The sequence below is a fragment of the Amphimedon queenslandica genome, unplaced genomic scaffold (assembly GCF_000090795.2).
Source record: "Amphimedon queenslandica unplaced genomic scaffold, v1.1 AMPQUscaffold_13152, whole genome shotgun sequence".
NCBI classification, from domain to species: Eukaryota; Metazoa; Porifera; class Demospongiae; order Haplosclerida; family Niphatidae; genus Amphimedon; species Amphimedon queenslandica.
In genome coordinates this window covers 56,582-80,727 of record NW_003546612.1, presented here as the reverse complement: position 1 = coordinate 80,727, position 24,146 = coordinate 56,582, and the positions used below count along the sequence as shown (strand labels likewise).

General features: G+C 37.2%; 5 protein-coding genes across 5 annotated transcripts in view; 3 read left to right on the top strand and 2 right to left on the bottom strand.

The window, feature by feature from the left end:
* Positions 1-9: 9 nt before the first annotated feature.
* On the top strand, positions 10-1,120 carry LOC109584900 (uncharacterized). The gene is made up of 3 exons (XM_020000808.1): positions 10-156; positions 214-600; positions 659-1,120. Exons 2-3 carry the CDS (start codon positions 282-284, stop codon positions 961-963), a joined length of 624 nt encoding a protein of 207 aa, XP_019856367.1. The 5' UTR covers positions 10-156; positions 214-281; the 3' UTR covers positions 964-1,120.
* Positions 1,107-2,892, bottom strand: LOC100641519 (ribosome production factor 2 homolog). Its single transcript, XM_003389079.3, has 10 exons — positions 2,806-2,892; positions 2,629-2,761; positions 2,546-2,583; positions 2,461-2,500; positions 2,274-2,355; positions 2,145-2,221; positions 1,817-1,916; positions 1,653-1,755; positions 1,453-1,597; positions 1,107-1,353 (listed from the first exon to the last, which is right to left on the bottom strand). The coding sequence occupies exons 1-10, from the start codon at positions 2,814-2,816 to the stop codon at positions 1,174-1,176; spliced, it is 909 nt and encodes a 302-aa protein (XP_003389127.1). The 5' UTR covers positions 2,817-2,892; the 3' UTR covers positions 1,107-1,173.
* On the top strand, positions 2,875-5,811 carry LOC100641012 (calcium-binding protein P). Its single transcript, XM_003389075.3, has 5 exons — positions 2,875-2,963; positions 3,015-3,337; positions 4,108-4,200; positions 4,269-4,643; positions 5,511-5,811. Exons 2-5 carry the CDS (start codon positions 3,190-3,192, stop codon positions 5,588-5,590), a joined length of 696 nt encoding a protein of 231 aa, XP_003389123.1. The 5' UTR covers positions 2,875-2,963; positions 3,015-3,189; the 3' UTR covers positions 5,591-5,811.
* Positions 5,812-6,694: 883 nt separating this feature from the next.
* LOC100641392 (tubby-related protein 4-like) lies at positions 6,695-12,722 on the top strand. The gene is made up of 5 exons (XM_020000807.1): positions 6,695-7,071; positions 7,486-8,238; positions 9,542-9,766; positions 10,658-11,737; positions 12,189-12,722. The coding sequence occupies exons 1-5, from the start codon at positions 6,805-6,807 to the stop codon at positions 12,291-12,293; spliced, it is 2,430 nt and encodes an 809-aa protein (XP_019856366.1). The 5' UTR covers positions 6,695-6,804; the 3' UTR covers positions 12,294-12,722.
* A 481-nt stretch (positions 12,723-13,203) lies between these two features.
* The window catches only part of LOC100641266 (serine-protein kinase ATM), a 19,758-nt gene continuing 8,815 nt past the window's right edge, over positions 13,204-24,146 (bottom strand). Inside the window, exons 23-39 of the mRNA XM_020000804.1 lie at positions 24,057-24,146; positions 23,798-23,914; positions 23,179-23,337; positions 22,981-23,039; positions 22,709-22,832; positions 22,499-22,582; positions 22,013-22,120; positions 21,548-21,766; positions 20,946-21,084; positions 20,013-20,092; positions 19,276-19,536; positions 18,374-18,535; positions 16,483-16,639; positions 16,297-16,383; positions 15,934-16,112; positions 13,630-13,784; positions 13,204-13,436 (exon numbers count right to left, since the gene is read on the bottom strand). Of these exons, the coding sequence (XP_019856363.1) occupies positions 13,301-13,436; positions 13,630-13,784; positions 15,934-16,112; positions 16,297-16,383; positions 16,483-16,639; positions 18,374-18,535; positions 19,276-19,536; positions 20,013-20,092; positions 20,946-21,084; positions 21,548-21,766; positions 22,013-22,120; positions 22,499-22,582; positions 22,709-22,832; positions 22,981-23,039; positions 23,179-23,337; positions 23,798-23,914; positions 24,057-24,146 (2,316 nt within the window). The 3' untranslated portion in view covers positions 13,204-13,300. The remainder of the gene's footprint in view (positions 13,437-13,629; positions 13,785-15,933; positions 16,113-16,296; positions 16,384-16,482; positions 16,640-18,373; positions 18,536-19,275; positions 19,537-20,012; positions 20,093-20,945; positions 21,085-21,547; positions 21,767-22,012; positions 22,121-22,498; positions 22,583-22,708; positions 22,833-22,980; positions 23,040-23,178; positions 23,338-23,797; positions 23,915-24,056) is intronic.

The window sequence follows — 24,146 nt, the reverse complement described above, 5'->3', positions numbered from 1 at the left end:
TTTACAATTATAAACAACATCTTTTACTCTCTCTAGATGTGCTTGGACATCCATTCGGCCGAGTCCCTTCTCCTAGACCTTTTCAGCGCAATGAGGAAGAGAGTAAAGTGATATTATCAGATACTGCTGATCCAATTGGTAAAGAAGTACTTGCAGGTAATATACACACAATATCCCTCACTCACCTCCAATCATCCTTTACCCTTTATACAGTATTAGGCTATACCACTAAAGTCTACTTCAATGCTTGCTGTAACCCTAGTCCACTCTTTGACGATACCATGGTCCTCCGTTGTCTACCGTTGTCCATTGGTCCAGGGTACATCGGTGATACTATACAGGAGCTGGTTCAGTTATTATTGAAGTTATGTAAGGACCCGTTGGATGCCATTAAGCTTCTTCCAGACGAGGCCAGTGGTGTACAGGTACATGCTGTGTCTCCCGTCACTGGGGGCGTGGCCACAAGACATTTTATCTCGCCCACTAAACTCTCAAGTTATTGGAGTGATGTGTATTATTATGGTAATTTGTTTAAATGTTGCGAGAACTTTCTATCGGCAACTCCTCCTTCGTCTCCTTGCCTCTTGTGTCACTCTTTTGGTAAGCAACAAATAAAATTAATATAATTAATCTATTTTTCATTGATTTTTTATTTTAGAATCCTTTGCTGAGAATCTTGAAATCATTGATAGTGAAGTCACTCCCAGTACTCTGAGCAATCAAGATGATCAGTTTGTTCCACTTGCTGCTAGCGAAACTGTTACCGTGGTGACAGAGGACCACCCTTCTCCTGATGGAATCCATTATGTTGCTTATTCACGTCCTCAAAACACGACTGAGGAGACCACGCCCACTATTGTAAGACGTAGCTCTCGTAAAAGGACGGGTACCACCACTCCCAGTGGAACCAGTAGCACTACCACTGGAGAGGAAGAGAACAGAACTAAGAGAATATGTAGTTGATGGAACCTTCATTCTACCATATACTGATACACTGATCAGTTAACGCAGCCATTATACATGTTGATCCACTAGTCCCATTCTGTTTAAATCGTCCATCACAAAAATGCACTATACTAATAATTTTTTGATATTTTTAGTTCCCATTCCAGTTGCACTACACAATAACAAATTAAAGAAAACAATTACAACATTAATGACAAGAAAGGGAGATTAGTTCTGTCTTTTAGGACTGCTCTCAGTTCCTTCTCCTTCTTCTTGGGCTGTGTCTCTTTTTCTCTTGAGTCCTTTCACTCGTCTGGTCTTGAGTTGTTTCATGTCTTGTCTTGTCATGTGTATCCTAGCTAGCTTAGAACCAAACGGATCCTTGGAAATATTCTTCTCCTTTTTGGGCTAGAGAAATGAAGTACAAGTGATTTAGAAAAGCTGTTGAATGTGAATGATAGTCGCGTTTTTAAATGTACTTGTAGACAGTAGTATTTTCCTACTAACCTTTAGTGCCTTGGGCCTACGAGTAGCTAGTTTGAATAATTCTGAGGATGCAATGTGTGTTCGCCTGAGGACCAAGTCCAGTGAGGGACCCATTTCTTCTAGCTCAACCCTGGGGGTTCTTGTACCTGACTTCTTAAGAGCTATACTAATGGAGGGAAGGGAAACAAGGTAGGGAGGAATAAGGTAAGTGGCCCACTCACTGGTAGACTCTCATGAATATCTTCCCATCAGAGACAGTGAAAGTAATGACTGTTTCTAGTGATGATAGATCAACCCTCTCCACATCAGAGCCATGAAAGAAATCTATAATTAATGATCATAAATTTATAATTTAGACACAAGATAATATTAGGCACACACAGACCTATTAATAGGTTCTTCAATTTTGCATAATTTGGCTCGGTCTCAAAAGAATCTCCCGAGAATATCAAACACGGTTTTATGCCGACCGAAGACTTGATTGACTGCACAAATTGAAATGGAAAATCATAAAAGGGATTATTATCACAAGTCAACAATAAATGTTTGTGAAATGGTAGCAAAAATGAAAGATCCACAAGATATGAGAGGAGCAACGAAAATCCCTCGAATTAAAACAACATTATAAAATAAACACAAACCCAACCAATGACAGCCAACAACTGGCCATTAAGAATATAATCAGCTCATTATTAGACCACAGAAACTCTTACTGTGAAGGAGCTCATTGGCTTATACTGCTCCACACCTAATTCTATCATATCAAGAAGATGATGGTCAAACATACGCCCTGGAATCAATAAGTACTAATAATATACTGGAATATACTGAGATGCACTGACCGAACACTATGTTGTGTGGGCGTTTTTTATTATGTGAGCCGTACATAAAGAGAGATGCATCACTCTTCTGACTGAAGAACTCCTAACAAAAACAGCTGGTGAATCATCACTAATATTGAAATTGCAATAATATATTTAACACATAATGCATTATAATATGTACATGCATTAATTATCACTATCTTACTATTGTAGTGGGGTCTTCAAAAGGTCTCGTTGCATTCTTCCTATAATTGTACAATTATAAATGAACACTGTATGTGTGTGCGTACTTTCTATACAAGACAGCATTGGGTCGTTTTAATTTACACTATAAAAATAGATGAAATATACTAAGAAATACGTCATAAATTACTAGATCTGTCATGACATCAGTGACAATTTGACTGATGTGGCCTCCTCTTACAAACATGGCCGTCTTTGGGTTCTCTATTAACTTTGGTGCTCTCTTCTCAAGAGCTCTCTTAGACCTCTGATTCTTTGGTTTACTGTATACAGTAATGATAAAAGAAATGGAGAAATATGAACTCACACAACATCCATTGTGGATTTACACGTGGGTAGGAGTGTCCACTTAGGCGTGGCTCATTAACAATTTAATTAACGTGTGACCATGGAGCTCGCCATGGAGACGGAAAGTGTGAAATCCTCCTTTCTCTATCAAGCAAGCTCCAGTTTTGGATAGATAAGGTAGCTATACGAAGCATAATCATTACCTTTTTATTAAAGATTATTTTTTAGGCAGCAAAACTCTCGTCCTGTAACTAAATTTACGTAAAGTGCATGAAGTGGGATTCATGATAATTAGTCTTAGGCGTGGTGACTGGTGACAGTTTTGCCACGCCTTTATTTACCTGTGCACTGTCATCTAATTCTATTATAATCCATTCCTCCTCTGCTGTGAGTCTCTCTTATCATGCCTCGTCGTGGAAGGGCTGGTGGTAGAAGAAGACACCATCATCACCATCATCATGGTATCCGTCACCACCATCATCATGGTATCCGTCATCACCATCATCATGGTATCCGTCATCACCATCATCACGGAATACACCACCGCCATAGTAAATCAACTATAATGTACTTCCTTTTGTCGATCTTAGTTAGAGTGCCCTCCCATAGGATGAAGGGGCTGGGAGTTAGAGTTAATTTTTTACTTCTGGGAGCAGATTGATTCCCCTCTTAAATGTTTTTTATCAATTCAGTTACTAGTTTGTAAAATTTGCATGCAATGTGCATGTACTTGTTTTATTGCATTTTAAGCTTGATCTCTTGGCCAAAAAAGCAATTATTTTTGATGCTTGATAATACCGTTAATCTGGAATGACTTTAATTTTGCTAGATTAGAAATTTGTTTTAAAATTAGATCACACAACTTGCATATAATTACATGCCATATTCAACACAGCCTTATTAAATCACACAAATTTTTCTAAAGCATAAGTTTTCTATAGCATAAATTTCCAGATACACGAAACCAAGATTAAATAATACCTAAAGAGAGTATTCAATGGCCGTATTTAAGCCTGCTGCATTGTTTGGGTTATTAAGAAGTCACATTCCACATACTTGAGTAGTTTTCAACAATGTTTATGCAGATGTGTTGTTATTGTTAACAACATTATCATTGATAATATACAGAAGTATACTGAACTGTTTCCAGAAGTTCCAAACTGCAAGTGTTTGGAACTTCTAAATAATCCAAACACTTGCAGCAGCTGAGATGGGCCCGTTGGATACTCTCTGTAGGTATAACATGTATTATTTACTCTTGACGAAACTTTTGTGAAACCTTGCTTGCTTTACATGTATATTGTATTTGTATCTATGATAGGGTTTCATCATGGACCGCGTTTAGTCTTTGGTTGGGGTCTGTTTAGTAGGAGGAGAAGAGTCGTCACTACTACTGCTGCCGCTGCTACTGTTGGTAAGAGCTCATCCCATTAAATATACTTATCCTACCACTCTCTCTTTAATCCTTTAATTTATTTACAGCTGGTACTGCTGGACCCAATGCTGTAGTAGTAGAGCAGCAGGTCCCTGCTCAGCCTTATCCTGCAGGCCAGTATCCTCCTCAACAACCTTATCCTCCCCAGCCTCCTCCTACTGGTGCACCTCCTCAGGGACCACCTCTCGGATTTGAATCAGGTTACCCTCCACCTCTCCCTGGACAAGTACCATACCCTGCTGCTCCAGGGTACCCCTCCGGTGAACCTCCTCCTTATCCTGGTCCCCCTCCTCCTGGCATGGCCCCTCCTCCTGGACAAGCCCCACCTCCTGGTGCTCCGTATCCTGGACAGGCCCCTCCTCCTGGTATGGCTCCACCCCCTGGGACTGTTCCAGGACAAGCTCCTCAACCCGGACAGCCAGGTCAGTGAATTTAACTGGATACTACTTTTTAAAATCTTTTAAAAATTGTTTTGCATGTAGACTGTTGAGCCTGTGAATTTAAAAGCTATTTTCAAGTACAGTACATGTATATGCATCATAGGGAAAAAACCATGGGCTATAGTCCACTTGTTTTTAAAAATACTTATAACTTGAAAAATATTTGTCAGAATCAGCTCAAACTTTCTACACAGCATAAGGACATCAATATGTATCAGAAAATGTAATAAAAATTGGAAGTGATTTCGGAGCCATTTTTTGGAAAAAACCATGGGCTATAGCCTTGGATATTTTTTAAAATGGCCAATTTAAAAAAATGGCTATAACTCGAGAAACTGAAGTCGGAATTGGCTCAAACTTTCTACACAGCATAAGGACATCAATATGTATCAGAAAATGTAATAAAAATTGGAAGTGATTTTGGAGCCATTTTTTGGAAAAAACCATGGGCTATAGTATAGCCTTGGGTATTTTTCAAAAAATGGCCAATCTTAAAAAATAGTTATAACTCGAAAAATTGAAGTCGGAATCAGCTCAAACTTTCTACACAGCCTAAGGACATCAATATGTATCAGAAAATGTAATAGAAATTAGAGGTAATTTTGAAGCCATTTTTTGGAAAAAAAAACCATGGACTATAGTCCATGCTTTTTGCCAAATCATCATAACTTCAGAATTTGTTTAAATGCTTATTTTATAACATTAATATTCTTTTATGAGCCAATTTTTGGAAAAAGCATATCTATGGTAATGGTTATTACAGAAATTGCCAATTTTCATAACTTACTTATGTTATACTTTCTGCATGGCATAAGACATGTATACATTGTATATTTATTTTTTTTGTAGGGCTGGCAGTCAACCAACAGTATTATGTGCAGCAGCAGCCAGAAGAGGAATATGATGTTGTATGTTGCACCATTCTCTGATTAATTGAACAATTATTCTGTTTTATTCAGTCTATGCATGTACATGTACTTTAGCTAAGTCGTTATTATAAATGTTGTGACCATAGAAGACCAACCGAATATTTTTTATTTGATATTTAATACTACTATCATTATAATTATTATTATTGCTATAATTATTTACTTTTTATTAAGTTACTTTAATTTTTAAATACATGAATGCAATGCAATTGCCACTACAATTATGCAAATAAGATGTGCTATTGTGGATGCACATGTACTTATTTTATAATACTGATATCATTCATACCATTGAACATCTTGCTAATTAAAAGTCTGGGCATGTAGCCAAATTCCATGTGAATGCAGGAAAGGGGGTTAGACAGACAGTAAAGGAGCCAAACTGCAAATGATCTCATTCATTGTGATGTTCTGTTCTCTGAATTAAAGCCATGAAATAAATACATTTGCAATATCTCCATCTTCATGTTGATTGTGAAATGAGGAGGGGTATTGTTGGATTAGTTACATCATTACTAATTGTACTCTTATTGTTTGTATCTTGAATATAATGAAACCATAGCTGTGTGTGTATCTGCTTGAGTTGATTGCATTAGTGATTTCTGAGAATTTTAAAGTGATCACTTTCATTTTCTGCATCAGAGTGTAAGGGAAGCTCTCATTAGCCTCCTGCCAACATCAAAGCATGATAATTAAACCAAAGCCAATGTGATATTATACATGCACATGTACGTCTTGACGTAAAAATTGATTAATATTTTATTTGAAATTATTTTTATAACTTTTTAACGCTCTCCTGTGTTGATCAATGTTGTCATCGTCCCTTTGAGCCATTTTGCAAGTCAAGATTGTTTGCAAACTAGATCAGACGTGTAAAATAAGAAGAGGGATCAACGCCTGGGAATAAAGACACTACATATGCCTGGAACAGACTGTATTATGTTTATGTAATACGATACCATACAGCTGTACCATCCTAGCTGTATTTTATATGCATGTCATTGCATGACAATGGTGGGTTTGGCTTTCTAGTTAAGCCTGACCACAAATATGACTGGACTTCCCTTTCATATAAAGACTCAGTCATCCGGTGCTCTCAATTTCATCGCTTGCACTCCATTAGTACACAGCAACCGTCTCTTCTGTTAAAGTCTAAATACTTAGATAGGGCCATCCGTCATACTAGTCCAAGAAGACGACGAAGAGGAGGCAATATGTATGCAGAATTCGACCGCTCTTCTCCGCTGAAAATAGATGCCACCGTCCAGTGTCTCTCCTGGAAGGGTACCGGGCAGTATGGCTGGCTAGCGCTCGGGAATACCTCCAACACAGTCGGTGTTACATTCACCTCGCTCAATGATGGAGAGGACGAAAGCCCCAGGATGACAGACACGGAGTCTTCAAACGACCCCCAGCCCGAGCTGACTCTGGCTAGGCAGGGAATGAGAAGGAACTTCAACTTTCGTGAGCACTCGCATGAGGTGAGTTATAAAGGAAGTGGTAGCTCAATGTAGTGTGCAACTGACAAAAAGATAGGATTCATAGCATGTCTGATGGTACAGTGACTGATCCACTAAGATCCAGCTGTTAACTTCAAAAATACATGTACATGTATATACACATACATGTACTTGTTATTTATTATTTTGTTTGTAAGAAGGAGAACCCTTTGTTTTGAATGACTAGCTAACGTGATAGCTGCTGCCTTATGAGTGCATAAACCGTTAGCAGTGACAGGCGGCTGTAGAGGCTTGAGTAGTTACATGTACACAACAACATTTATCTGCCTAAGATAAGAGGCTGTTGACTCCATCCTTTTGTTATTTAGTATAAAGGAAGAGAGAGAGACCATCTGTTTAATTGCCATGTCACCCACTCCCCCTCTTTCTCTACAGGTTACCATAGTGAGGTGGAACCCACTACTAGACAAAATTGCTACGTGTGATTCCTCAGGGACCGTCATAGTTTGGAGGAATCACAATGGACGCTCCGTCATGGAGCTGGTCAATAATCGAGGGAGCAAGATCAGTGACTTCCAATGGAGTAATGACGGCTCCAAAGTTCTCATTACATACGTTGATGGTTATGTTCTCGTGGGCACCGCCTTTGGTCGAAGGATTTGGGCAAGGCAACTCAACATCGGGTCGTTTGTGACCACACCCTCCAATCACATGCAACCATCTCATCTTCTAAGCTCCACCTGGAGTCCAGACGATACTCGTATTGTTGTCGGTAGTAGCATAGGAGAACTGATAGAACTGGACGCATTTAGTAATGGATCTCTTGTGTCTACAACTGAAGTACTGCCAGGGATTGGTATAATAGGCCTACAGTGGGTACGTATACCAGGAGGAGAGACAGAGAAGACAAAAGTGATGTCCTCCTCGCGTATCTTGGAAGACAACGAAGAGAAACAGAACGTCCGTCTCTCATTGTATCTCCGTAATGGCAAAGTGGTCCTCATGAACTCGTGTGGCGATCAGCAAGCGACCATCATCAGGACAGGACTCATGGATGGGAAGATGCTCTGGAGTCAAGATGGATCCATTCTAGCTGTCTCTGGCCTTAGGAAGAGCCAAGGAGTGTCCACAGTTCGCTTCTTCCAACCCTCTGGACAATTATTGTTCACTCTACCTCTGAACACAAAGGTGAGTCGATCCACACTGTACATGTAGACAGGCCCCTTTGGAGGGCCTCTCCTCTTTCCCTTTACACTGTACTGTGGTCTGTATGTTCCCCGGTATGAGCTCAGGGTGTGTCAGTAACTCCCTCTGTTGTTAACATGATGTAAAAACACTGAAAATATCATTGTCTTGAAGTATAATAACCATCAACAATGAGGAGTTGTGACATAAAAGTAAACTGTACTCTCAAAAGTGTTAGTGTATATTTTATATATGATACTATGATGATGATGTGTGTTGAACTTGGTGCCAGAGTGTACTCTTCTTGCTATTAAGTGTCTGTGGGTAAGCAAACACCTTTGACTCTGTTTGATGTCGTAGGAAGGATGACATCTGTCACTGGGTTTGTATAGTAAATGGCTACATTACAGTGACCAGTCAACTGTTGAATAGTGAGTATCCTTTACCCCCGTAGATAGGCAGGGACTAACTCTCCATAGACAGTGACGCATGCATGCTTGTCTCTGTGTGTCTGTTGGCATAGCTGGACAGTTAAGTATTTCCATGTACTTATCACAAGTGACATTAAATAAGTTAAGGACATTACATATAGTCTGATTTAATATCCTTTTAAATAATGTCTTGAGCCTACACTGGTACACTAGGATAGCTATGATAGCCTCACTAGAAATACCATTAGTTGTATACACAGGTTTGAACTGTAGGCACACACCGTTTGTGTGAAAGTATATATAGAGTTAAAAGTGAGAGATGGAGCAGGGTGGTGCCCTTTGCCTTGTTTGTGATAAAAGTCTGTGTATACACTAGTGTCTATAAGGTATGCTTTTGTGTGTATACAGCTTGTGTGTGTTTTTTTCTCAGTATAGACAGTACATGAGAGTTGTGTATACTTCATAGTATATTGAGCATGATGTTATTTGAAGAGAGGCCTAGTGTATTGGCTGATTAGTCCCTTGTGTGTATAATTTTATGTTTGATGTGGCTGCAGCCAGTCAGGTTGAAAGAGGCTAAACTTGTTTGTGGTAATGCTGTCTGATTAACTTTATGTGGTAGCCCAGCATATAAAGGAAGGAAGAAGGTGTATCGCTGCTTCATATGTACTTATAATATTAATCCTAATTGATGGTGATAACCCCTTAAGGCTCTTATCAATGTCACACTCAACCACATATATGCACACATGATTCACTTACATGTATGTACCCACCTCCTCCTACTCATAGAGTATCACCCACTCACTGTACTCTTCCCTTATTGATGTACTCTCTCTTTCTTTCTCTCTTTTGTTTTGTCTTGTTGACAATAGGATCCAGTCACAGCTTTAACTTGGGCACACGAGAACACCAAACTATTTGTCGCGACCACTTCAGTCCTTCACACGGTCAACATATCCCGCCACATACCCTCCTTACAGGATCTTGCCAAATCTGTCATCTCCTCAAGCTTAAGTGGCAAAGATTCCAGCTTTGACTTGGTATTGCCCACTCGCTTCAAATTTGGCATTGCTAGCATGTTCTCTTCCATTATCAAGGTGAATAATTTGTCTCTTTGTCTCCATCTCCTCCTCCTCCTCCTCTCTCTCTATCCCTTCTCTCTCTTCCTCTCTCTTGTTGTCTATTTAAAGGGCTGTGCTCATGTTTAGCATAGCATTGCCTATCAACTGTTCTCTTTAATGTAATTTGGCTCGTAAGTGTTCACATAAATAGAATCACTTAAAGCTCGCTTGCTTGGAATGAAATGAATTAGTGTTTTTGTGTGTGACATGAGTGTGACAATATTGTCATTAGAAAGACTTGTTGATTAGGTCAGATAGGATACATTTGCACACTCTGTCAGAATTGTAATATCAGTGTCAGGAATGAAATAACCATGCAGTTAAAAAGCAATGTTTGTATTTGGAGAGCATATTTTGGTACATTCTAGTCAACAAACTTTGCATTTGTTGATTATACATGTATATAGTATAGAGATATTATCAGGAAATGATGAAAGTCAAGCAAGTCCACTAGAGTTGGGAAACTTTTTTGAACTGCCTTCCTGGCCTCAGTATCCTTTGTGTGGTTGTGTATTCTTCTGTCCAAAGCCTATGGTGGGTTTGGCCTCATACCAATAGAGTTTCTATTGGGAGAGCAAGTTTTATTGACTAATGTGGTTTAAGAGTTGGGTGTCTCCTTCCATATCCAATGGAATGTCTGGTATTACTAAACACTGGCTGTGTACTGCATGTGTGTACATATTTTGTACACATGTACATATTTTGGTATGTGCTATGTGTGTGACTGGCTATTGATGCTTATTCTGTTGTGGTGTTAGTGTTTAGACTATAATGTTAAACAATAGTCTCGTGGCTTTGCTATTGTCCATTCAACATCTTTAATTATGATCTCTCTCTCTCTTTTATCCTCTCTCTCTCTCTCTTTAGGGTCATGTTCCTGTTGACAATAATTTACTTGATTATGTATCTCGCCCACCTCCTCCTTCTCATCGCATATACTGTACACTCATCCCGTCATCTTCATCATCTCCTCCCTCCTCCTCCTCCTCCTCTCAAAGAAGCAGTAGACACCCATCACAATACACACTCTACGTCGAGCACTTAGGCACTCTAATCCCAATACTCGAAGCAACAAGACGAAACAGTAAAATAAGACCAAGTTTCACGATCTCCCTACCTTCCTCGTCCTTTCTCTCCACCTCCGAGAACCTCCCTCCTTCGTCTCGATCGCCACCCGAAGCTCCTCCCCACGAATCGAATCTAGAGCTAGGGGAGAACAGCGGAGGGACCCATTCTCCTCTGAGGTGTGTCAACGCTGACAATCATCCTGACACACACAACTCCCTCAATACAGAGTCTGGTGGGATACAGCTCGCCTGTAGAGAGGACGAAGGCGAAACCCCTCGCTCCGTCAGCAGGAGCACTTCGGACGGGAACTCCTCTCATAGCGACACTGTCATATCGTCAAGACATCTTGCCGAGGTCAGCTCCCATATCATAGCATCAAAGTTCCGCATTCAAAGCATCAACCCACTCCTCCCCCTCGATCAGGGGACTATCATTATAAAGACGTCATTCCTGCACATCCAGCCACGTAAAGTCATAGTCCACTTGCCTGCCGTCGAAGAAGACTCCGGCATCGATTCCGAGACCGAGGACTCCCACGAAGAGAGCGGGTCCGGCCGCCGAGAGGTTTTCAGGGACGCCGATTTGTCCCTTGATAGCCTTAGCTCTTTAGAGGAGCTGAGAGACACTGCTAGTCCTCCTAGAGCTAACGAATCGTCCACTGGTAATAAGAACAACATGTCTTCAGTCACTTCTGTATCAAATGCTAACAATACTTGCTCATCATCGCCCACCACCGCCTCCACTAGTGAGAGCCCTGTCATTATTCACAGCAAGACCCCAACATGGAACGAACAGCACATGATCTATCAGTTGGACTTTGGTGGACGCGTGACCACCAAATCTGCCAAGAACTTTCAACTCGAAATGGGATCAGAGCAGGTGGGTTTGCTGCATGTGCATTAATTAGAGTGGTGTGCTTTAATTAGAGTATGTTGTTGCTGCCTGCCAGTGTGGTTATGATTTGTTTGATGTCAGATAGACATATTAGGCAATTTGTTGTCACACTGGTGCTGTTCCCAGTCTGGTCTTCTATGGGCTCTCAATGCTTTCAAAGCTTAATAATTATTACTATAATACCAATTTCTATTGATAGTAGCTAGCATACATGTGTGCCCACTGTAGACATTACATAGTTACTGACTAAGGATATGTGAATGTGTCTTGAATGGCCTCATTTGTTCAACTGTAACACTGACTAGCCTAAACTACTAGCTTATCAATTAGATTATTATGGCATGCTTTCACTGTATATAGTATGTGATCTATGCCTGCATCTCACATGAATAGCTTTATTATGATTTCCTCTCTCTCTCTCTCTTTTTATCTACAGATTCTACAATTTGGAAGAATAGAGAATGGCAGTTTTATACTTGATTTCCAGGCACCTTTCACTCCAATACAAGCATTTGCAACTGCCCTAGCTAATCTTGTTTAAATGTTTTTTAATCACAGCTCCTCTCTCTCTCTCTCTCTTCTCTTCACCATTATTATTATTATTATTATTATTATTATTATTAAAAGCCAATCACATCTTTATATTGTAAACGACAACTCTTATTCACTACATAGTCACTGTGTTTTTGTTATTTTTTTGTATCTACTTGCTCGCTCGCTCTCTCTCTCTCTCTCTCTCTCTCTCTCCTTCTTGCTCTCAAATCAACCACATTACACACAATATTCATTATTATTATTATTATTATTTTTCTCTCTCATTGTAAATCCAGATTATTATTATTATTATGTTTAACAACACAGGTTTGACAAAATAAAATCATGACCTGATGAAAATTAAAAGTCAAAAAGAAATCCACGCACATTCCCTCTACATTACAGTCATTTAAAATTCAAAGACATTTAAGTTCAACTATAATACTTGATCACGACTCTAAAGCATTTCAGCGTGTCAAAAACACATTCAAATTTTATAATTGTGACATAAGGCGCATCACCAAAGACACCAATTCAATAGCTAATAAATTACCTCATGACTGAATACTTACATGATTCTCACACATTCATATCAGTAATACATACACTAGCTGTGTATGAATATACACAATGTATACGTCACTATAATGTTGCCACACACATATACACACATACATTATTGCAGGCTACATATTCAAGGAATTGTAATGCAAATTACTGATGTGCATAACAAGCAATGCTAAGGAAAGTACATACTGCTAACTGATGGTGAGTAATTAGTACATAGACTAATGATATGCGGCAGCTGTAAGCCACAATTTCAAAGAAGACAATGGTCCATTCATTATGAAAATGTCATCGCACACAAACACTCATTAACAGCTTTGTTAGCACCTTCTCTATCGCCCATTAACAACTTCACATAAAAAGATCTCTTACATAATCTATGCCACAAAATAATTTCATGCAGCAACTATATTTAATATTATTATATAAAATGATACAAACTTTCTATCAGATCCATGGCTGCCAGCCATGAAACAATGAAGAAAGGTTCACGGAATCCCTCGCCTCTTGAATTAAGTGAGTGACTTGGCCACCGACGCTTAGCTGGACACCATTCTCCACTCCTTCAAGCTTCTCCTGTAGCCTAAAGAGAAAAGAGAAAAGAGAGAGAGAGAGAGAGAGAGAGAGAGAGAGAGAGAGAGAGAGAGAGAGAGAGAGAGAGAGAGAGAGAGAGAGAGAGAGAGAGAGAGAGAGAGAGAGAGAGAGAAGAATTGCCATCATTAAAGACATATATGTACTAGATTGAAACAAAAACTTGTTATTATCACAAACATTACCTAATAAGGACACGCTCTGCCATTTTATTATTACTAGAGACATCATTGGCTCCGCTTGTGTCTCCTCCTGCCCACTCGACAGCAGTGGAGCTCTGAATGTGTCTTGCCTTTTTATTAGATATTGTCCATATGTAGAGTGGATCGTGTAGCAGTACCTGTATAATGGAGAAAGAAAGGATTGGACATGATTTAAAGAGATAAATATTTAAAAGGAAATTGAAGTAGGGGCCTTAATGGAATAATAGTAATACGTAGTATGACTTGTATTGATAGGGAAGGAAGGGATAAGGTTGTGCCTTCATAAGGAATGATGGAATTTTTATCTTAATTTGTACAAATAGTCAGACTCATTAACCTCCGGACACATAACCAGTGATCACCAGCCTTACATAAACAGGGACACACACCCATCACTTATTATGATAAAATGATAAATAAGTAAATTAAAATTGCAAACATTTTTTTAACTTTATATAGACAAACCTATTAATCAAAAATTACCCAGCACTTACTGAATATAGTCATTTTATAACACTGTACATATTAAGTACTACAATAATAGTAATTCCTCTTCATTTTTAAAGGGAAATATGTAATTAAGACAACAAATGATAGTAAGGAGTGAATGAAGTTATATGCTCTGTATAAAATCCATTTTCTTGTTGTTCAATATCATGTGAACTCACACCACTATTCATGTCATCATTCATGTCAAAAATCTGTATTATTATGTCAACAGGATGATCAACAGACAGGCCGGGCCACACCCATCCACCACCTTGTTGCTTTGAAATTTGTTCTGGAACACCAACAAACAAGAGGAATAAAGACACAATTCTCATACGGTAAACCCACTACAAGGTTATATAAGGACACTAGTAACATTGTTTAGTAAAAATAACTATTAACATTAATAATGAACCGTATACAAACAATAAGAAGTAACACAAAAGAATAATAAAAAGATATTTGTTTTAGAATATCATTGTATAAAGTATTCCTCATAGATTCTCTTCAGGGTAATTATAATTTCTAATTAACAGTTTTCCCTAGCCATTTCACATGTAACTGAAACTACATCCTTTATGTCAAGTACAAAAACAATATGTCATACAACTTCTGCTGTATCAGAGTTCCAATGTTGTTAGTAGTAGATGCTCAAATCATTTACTATGAATAGATAGAAGGAAGGAAGACATGCTCCCATGAGTGAGTGTATTACAAGGTAGCTAAGCATGACAAATTGGAGCATTGATATTCCAATAATAAACACTGTCTAGCATTATGGCTTCTTTCCCACAAACATTCGAAAAAGTTCACATCACACCTGCTACACCAAAAAACAAAACAGCAAACAAACAAAAGGTGGATACACATCAATAAAAACACACACTCACTGTATGTGATGTGTATAATTGTACATGCATACATACATGTACATTACAAATGAAGGAAAACTATATCCACTTTCACATCATATTATTAATGACAATGTACATGTACGTGTAAGTGCATTATAAATTATATCTCACATTTTGGTCCCTAAAATTTGAATCAGGTTAAAAAAAGATACTCAGCACTTTTTTGAGTGTATCTATCAATCAATCATTGTGAAAGTGTCATTGTATACCATGCACACACTCACTCCATTATCAACTGCCATTGTAATATAATACATTACAACTATTCATGTCCATTTAGTAGCCCCCAATCCTAATAGACTATTAGATTACACACGAGCTACAGCTCATCCAATAATAGCAGCACTACAATGAATGGGCTAAATGTAGCCATTCAGAGATACACATAACACTAATCATACGCTCACTCAATGCTATATTAGGAACAAGTTATTGTACTATTAGTGGTACAACACGGTTGTAAATGTCCATAAAATGTCTTTATTATGCCATTTAAACACATACAATTGGAGGCAGGGTTTCCCACAGAATTTTAATGGCATAGCGTTCGTGTGTCAGCTTCTTGTCAGTGGGTTGTCTAAGTTGCTCAAAATTGGGCCAAAGACCCTCTACCTATAGTACAGGGAATTTCGGCAAAAATGACTAGGAAAGAATTCTTCATTTTTATAATTGTTTATAATACACACACATGTTCTTGTCTTGTGTAGCAAGTTTAAACTGATTCCAATCAAAATTGAGTTTTTTATGAATTTTCAAAGTTGTTCCAAATGCCATGTACTGTATTGTAGTGTCAGCTCACTCAGGCTGTTTAGCTCACTTAGCATGCTTTGTGATCATAATCCCTTTATATTGGGCATGATATACTACAATTATTATAACTCACTTCGACAATAGTTCTCAGTTCTTCGTGAGAGCTCCTCATCACTTCCATTGTCTCCTCACAGCAGCGCTGGAACACACCCACCACACCAGTGATACCCATACCACTCACCAGGTCACGGGTCAATCTAAAAGGAATTACCTCAGGAGTGGGGAGAGCACGCCCCTGCTCAAAAGCAACCCCTACATAAATGAAATAATATTAGAATAATACTTAATTAGAAATAATACTTAATTGTAATATGATAATAATATTATTTAACTGTGATGTAATGATTTAGAATAGAGTAGATGATGCATAAAAATAGAAAGGAGGAAGAGAGAGATAAATGAATGACTGATGTATAAATATTATTGTATCACCAACCAAGGTCAATGTGTATTAGTTCAGCTGACTGCTTGTCGATGAGTATATTCTGTACATGTCTATCACCAAGACCCATTATATAACCAACTATTAAAAACAAATACATACAATAACTAATTTATTCTAATTAAGTGTTGATATATGACACTCCTCCATTTGCTCTACTGTTCCAATTCCCACTCTTACCAATAGATGAAGTAGCAATGGACCGTGTGTAAGTGAGTCTCCTCTCATACCACAGTGCAGGGTCGGGGAACGACTCCATGAAGAAATGGTGGAACACGGGCTTGAAATGCTTACATATTTGATTATAAACCGTCAGCTTATCGCCTTTTGAAGATTGCTATAATAACAAAAAACAGAAAAATATGAAATCAAATTGAAAAAATAATATTAATATTAGTGTCTCCTTCCCCAGCTGGTGCAAGCTTTACACATCACCACAGCCGGGGCCACATGATCTGAGACTGATGCTAAATATAAAAATCAATTTAGTGGAGAGCTATTATTGACTGTGTATCAATATTATGTAAACAAAAAGCATCATTAGTGCTTTGACCTTTTGAACTTGAAGAGAATGATCAAAGGCTCGAGAGGAAATCAAATGTTGCCACTACTCATTACATCATCCCTTCCTGTATTTTATAAAATATAAGATAAACTATAAAGACCCACTGTGCATTGTCTGAATGGAAGGATTGATAGGAACATTTCAAATTACTACTGGTCAGCAGTGAATGTCAACTCCACAACCTTTATGGGATGGCATGAATATTAACATTTGAAATACAATTATGATAGTATAATACAGCAATATACCACAGTCATAGACTGAAGTGTATTGTGGTTAGGAACTATCTGCCTATGTTCATAGCCACAGGACATAACAGAGACATACTCAAAGCAGACTATTTGTTATTACTAGCATTACAAATATCACATTATCAATGGTGCTAATAATAACATTGTGATAGGAGGCACTAACAGACAATATGTCTCTCAGTTACTACAGTATAGGCCAATGGCAGTTATAAATACATGTACACTGTGACTGGCTACTTAGGTTTCCATCAAGTAGCAATAGGCTAATGATTCCTTGAATACTAATAGCATTAATACGTGCTTAAAAATTAGCTCAAACTTTCTACATGTATGTAAAATGTAATAAAAATATGAAGCCATTTTAATGAAAAGCCACAAATATCCCTGCATGGTCTGTGGTGAAATGGTCAGTGTTTCTTTGTAACTAGCTCCAGGCAGTACACTTGCAACGACAAACAAGAAATGATGTTTGGAAACATTCAATAAAATATCATTAAATTATAATAAATGCAATAGATAAAGCAGCTGTGATGATTAAATAATGCGACCATACTGTAATACACTGTTGTGCACATAATAATGTCACCATTTATCATACTAATAATAGTGTTAGTTAGTTTGTACACACTATTAGGTATGCAGCATTAAACAAAGCCAGTAGTGTTTAAGCATTGTATATAGTTATTTAAAACTGATAGTGAAAGTATTAAGGAGTATAAAGGTCGTAAAAGTTTGGCCTTTCTCATTGATTTTTTTTACGAAAGCCATACCCTCGAAACTCTAACCAAGTATTAATTTCAAATTTATTATTTCATGAAAATTAATAACAACTATTCTTGAGAATCTAGGCCTATTAGAAAGTGAATTAGGTTATCATATATGGCAGGTGGTAAATCAAGAATAAAACAAATGAAGTAAAAGAAAACTGTAACATGAGACTAATGTAATAGCTAATGAGAACAGCTGGAGTTTTTGTAATGAATTTATGGACTGTATGTATGATATAATTCCAGTGATATCATGCATTGCAGCCATGATGCTCCCATTATACTTTGGAACATGATTTCAGGTATGTACTAGAGAAAAATGATGAGAATGTTTAGGCAGAAATAATTATGCAAGCAATGAGGTGTACCTATATATACACGAGTTAATACATGCATAAGAGAGAGGGGGAGGGAGGGAGGAAAAAATAAGCTAAAAATGCAATAAAGCAACAGGTTTTAAATCCCGTATATTTTTGATACAAACTTACGGCAAATTTTGCTCTACATTCGTTGTTTTTCCAATCCTTTGGTCTGTATCTGACGTGAGCTCCTTCCAAGGGACTCTCTGGTGGGCCGACCAAATACATACCAATAGGAACAGTGCCCTCACACCACTGGACAATACCAGAACACTGTGACAATGGTACTACCTAATAATAATAATAATAATGATAGTATAATGAGTATATCATAATATTATTAACTGAATAAGTATCTTATGCAATTGCTTGTTCATGCCACAATATTAAAAGTGAAAGGGTGACAGTGATAAAAAACAATAAGTCACAATAGTTTTAGTGATAATGAATTATAAATAATGAAAATGAATCCAAATTACAATGATGCTATAGGTATAAACAGTTTCAGAATTAACAATACAATATTAACAACAATGGGCTCTAGACTATAGTGTGTTATGTATTGAAGACATTACAATGAAACTTAATGTAATGGTGACTGGTGTACCGGTATGTGTCAGTCTGCGATGGTGGTGACCGGTATACTTATCAGCAAATTTGGATGAAAATTTTGTATTTTTAAAAATAAAATAAAGCATGCCCAAATCCACTATTCTGACACACACAGGGATGCCAAAATAAGGCTTTGTTTATAACACATTGATTATAAAATGACAAATCTGTTATCCTTTCATCTTGCCTCTCACAAAAAGGACTCAATCCTCTACATCTCTCCCCCTCTACAACCCCTTAACTTTTAACCAACCTTCCCACTCCAAATAAGGAGAATCCAACCCCTTCTCACACACACACACACACACACACACAAGGCATTAAATAAATATTGTATTTTAACCGTCTTTCTCTATAAAATCACTCTATTCTTCTTTTCACCACTAAACCACTTCCTCTCCTTTTCCTTATCCCAATACCTTATAAGTCCTAATAAGGAGTTTCCTATTGGCCGTTGAGGGCTTCTTGCACAGTAGCTGATTAACGAGGCCAAAGACCTGTTGCATGACAGCGTCTTGTCTTAGATCGTCCCTCCCTTTGATGAGTTGTCTCCTCCTCTTTCCATCGCTACAAAGTGCCGAGAGAACTTTAGGTAGATTTACGCCCCCACATAACGAGAAATGAGCATCAAAACTTGTTATGGTCACCATAGAGTCTTTGTATCTTCCACTTGGATCAATCTAGTAATCATAATAGTAGTATAAGGCTCATTCATATACATGTACATGTACATGTACATGCTTTTCCTAGTTTTTAAAATGGCCGTAACTTGAAAAATTTTAGTCAGAATCAGCTCAAACTTTTTACATAGCATAAGGACATCAATATGTATCAAAAAATGTAATAAAAATTGGGGGTGATTTCGGAGCCAATTTTCAGAAAAAACCATGGGCTATAGTACAGGGCATTTTTCAGAATTTGGCACTTTCTAAAAAATGGCCGTAACTTGAAAAATTTAGGTTAAAATCAGCTCAAACTTTTTACATAGCATAAGGACATCAATATGTATCAGAAAATGTAATAAAAATTGGGGGTGATTTCGGAGCCAATTTTTGGAAAAAACCATAGCCTTGGGTATTTTTCAGAAAATGGCATATTTAAAAAAAATCGCCATAATTTGAAAAATTGAAGTCGGAATCGACTCAAACTTTCTTACCGGATGATCAAGGGTGGGTATAGGAACCTTGTTCTTCTTTAGCTTAAGGAGAGGACAATTGGGTGGGATCCTGATAGGCTCTAAATAATAAGAAAACAGCAATAAAATAACGAGTGTATACAAAGTTTACAATAACAATTAGCTGGACCTTAAAGTGGGTTATGATAATCAAGAGAGTCCAGGGGAATACTATTGGCAATGTTTGTTGACGACGACACAGCAGGCTAGCACAATTAAGCACACTTAATAGCAATAGAGCCTATCTATTTTAGGCATTATTATTCAGCTAACAAGATTGCATTAGTCACATTCCACAATACTTGGCTATAGTAAATAATAGACGTTGTGATCCATCATCCATTTGATTGACTTAAGCAAGTATAGGCATTAGAACGCACTGTATTATAAGTACATTATCATTCGATGTCTATAGTGATGCTATATCTATCGAAACAAGAGCATTCTTATCATTCCTAGCATTATATCAATCATAACATTATATCAATCATATGTACAGTACATGTACTATTATATGCTATATCTGTCTACCAGCATATGGAGTGTGTGGAGGTTACTATCCATCCTGTTATATCTATACACTACTACTATGATCAATGTATCTATCATACAGTCAATACTACATGGGCCTGCCTATAGAGTAAATCAGTACTGACTTCCAATAGGCTACCCATATCAATGCTCTTCCTCAAAGACTAAAGGAAAGGGGAATTGTGTGGCATTAGACTACAGACATTGTGGTTGAATTTGATATGCACATCAAAATAAATTAAAATTAATATAATATTTGATATGCACATCAAAATAAATTAATATAAAATCAATATAAAATTAATATAATATTAATATTAATGATACCTAAAGAGAGTATCTATATTAATATGTAATATAATGTATTAATTATGTCTCAATTACTTTTCTCGGTTTTGTGAGCAGTGACATCATGATAGGCCATATCAACATATGCCTCACAGAGACTGGATATGTCCCTCAGTAGTTCACCATTGACACTTCTCAACCGACTGAGCAGGTCCTGGGCAGCTTTCACTTTCTCCTAGAGGAAATGAAAGAGACCCTGTCATAATAATAATAATAATAATAATTATTATTATTATTATTATTATTATTATTATTACTATTATTTAGAAAGTAAAAATAAGCATTTTCAATTTGTTTTCCACAAAACAACAAGCAAATTATTATACATAGAGAATAAAGTAGAATACAGTCAATATGTACTGGTATGACATATGAACTGTCTAGTTTCAGTATTCACTCCCACACAAACACACATCAATTAAGAATCCTTATATAAGGGGACTTATTCACATTATTATACAATAGATGTATTACGTATTACTAGTTGATGTTAGCCCCTACAAGTACTGATATACCATAATAATTACAAGGAAATAAGTGGGTGAGAATATGCGGTACATATGATACATGAAGACTCCCCACAAAGCAACCTCTTCCTGTCACACTAAGATTATACTAACAACTATCATCATTCTTACATCATCCACAACACACTGCCCTACTCCTCCTCCTCTACCACCAGCTCCACCTCCTGACCTCCTCAGTTTAGTCCCATTGGACATAGCCCCACCATTACTGCGTCTTTGACCAGTCACGTAGCCTTTCTGAGGGAACTCATTATCGATCCCAGCATTGGATAATGCTAGTATGACATATAGACTATGATAAGGATGGTCTTTACCTAAACGATACAACATCTGCAGAGAGGAGAGGAGAGAAGGAAAAAGAAGAGTGTGAAGACAAGGAAAGAGGATATTAATGGAGACCGTGTGGTACAGGACATTGTAGTAATAACAGAATAACAATAAGTGTGTGAGAAGGAAGTGTACAATTTAGGTTAAAAAAAACCCACAGACACACACATTCACATATGCTAATGTATGTACATATACATGTATAGCAGAAAAAAATGAGAGAGAGAGAGGAGGGGAAGAGAAAGGCACCTCTTGTAGTATATGCTGGAAAGGATCGGAGTTTAATGAGCTCATTCTGGCAGCCAGCTGGTATATGACTGGCAATAACTTGTAACTAGGAAGAGAAGACACATAATCCTATTAATGAAAGGAAAATAAATCAGGATAACAAAGGAATGAGAGCACAAACACATTAACCAAGGGCATAGACAAAAGCCCTGTATACACACACAGATACACACAAAGTCACACATCAGAGTTGATCCAATAGTAGTGATGTCAATACAGACACATAGAGAGATGGTATAAAAGTGTATGTACACAGTTATGAGCTACAGATGAGGTCAACCACAGAGACAGACTATACAATGATGATAACAATATCATCAAAGAGGCAACGAGGAAATGAGAATTAGAGAAAATACAAGAGAAAATGTAAATTTGGTTACAAGGAAAGTGAAAGAGAACTGAGGATGAGAAAGAAAGGGAGAGGGAGAGAGAGGACAGGGGAACAACCTTTATCAATTCATTAATAAGAGGATCAGTGCTACTGGTAAACCATAACGACATTAATCTAAATATTCTTAAATTGTATTGCTCCTTAAAGAAAGAGAGAGAGAGAGGGGAAGAGAGAGGAAGGAAGAAGTAATAGAAAGACAAGAGAGAGGAAGAGGTGAAAAATAGTGATTATTACTGTCGTTACATAATGATCGTGGTGTCACTTACTCCAGTGCTAAGGCATAGCGAGTAATTAATGATTGATTTATTAAGAAACTGTCTTTGATCTTGCTCGTGTTGTCTAATTATCAGTTCATCCTCTTCACTGAGCTTACTTAACTGACGGTAATGCCTACAAAAAATAATTTTAACAATCGCATTCATAACTGTACTTATTTATACATTATCATCAAATTCAAAAGCTACACCAAACATTCATATCAATTTTATAAAAGCTCTATTAAACTTAATCCTACTACGTGTAAGAGAAATGATGTTACTTTGGGAATTCAGTGGATCGTCCATCAGGTTTAGCTTTACTCATACTCTGTAGATCAGTCTATAGAAAGACAGTAACATTGTCATAAATCATGCACATCAATTCATTCGTACATACGTACATGTACATGTACATGTACATGTACATGTATATGTACATGTACATGTACATGCACCAAATAATTGCTCATTATTCTAACTTTGGCTCTGTCCAGTAGTTTTTGTTTTGCCTGATAGAGGGGGCTGTTCATGTGGTCGGATATCCTCCTAAACTGGTTGTCGCTGTATCTCGCTAGACTCAAGTAAGCATGCAACAACTGATCCTTATTGACTGGTTGAGACTCTAACAGACTAACAGCCTGAAAATAAAAAAATAGTTAATAATAATAATAATAACAACAATTTTCTTTGTCCTGATTACATTATTAGGGCTAGATTAATTTTTTTTATCAATCTATCAATTTTATCAAGTCAATCTATAGTTCATGCTTGCCCCCTCAACGTTTACATTCACCAGCTAGTAATAACAATAGTAATAGCAAGAACTCAATTACAACTCACTCCATTACAACAAAAAGAATTATCAATTATTATAATTATTATAATAAATGGAAGGAAATGTTGTTTTGGCAGCCTATTCTGTTTGGATAAACTTTAATCGCACCATGTCAACATAGAGCACTGGCTACATGCCAATTATAGGCAATTATGAGAATGATGATAATTGCCAATATCATTCTGACCCGTAAACAATTTTAATTACTCGTAATTAATTAATTAATTAATTAATGTTAATGCAATGCTATGAATAATAAATACCTTCTCCAGGTATTCTTCCAATATCACTAGAGGTCTCTCGGAGAGGGTCTCAGACAACCAGTTACCATATAAGGTAAGTACGGTAGGATAAGCCACGCCTTCTTGATGACACTCGAGCTAAAAAATTTAAATTGCATTTTAATCAGAATCAGCTCAAAATTCTACACAACATTCTCTCTTAGTTGTTTTTTTACAAAATGCCCTGTACTATAGTACAGGGTATTTTGTCAAATTTAAGAGCAAGTTTAAAAATATAAACCTTTTCAAGAATATCCTTCATTAGTAGCATTGCAATATCAGCTTTACCCTGAGACCAATAGAGTTTAGCCTCCTCTAGCAACGAATCAAT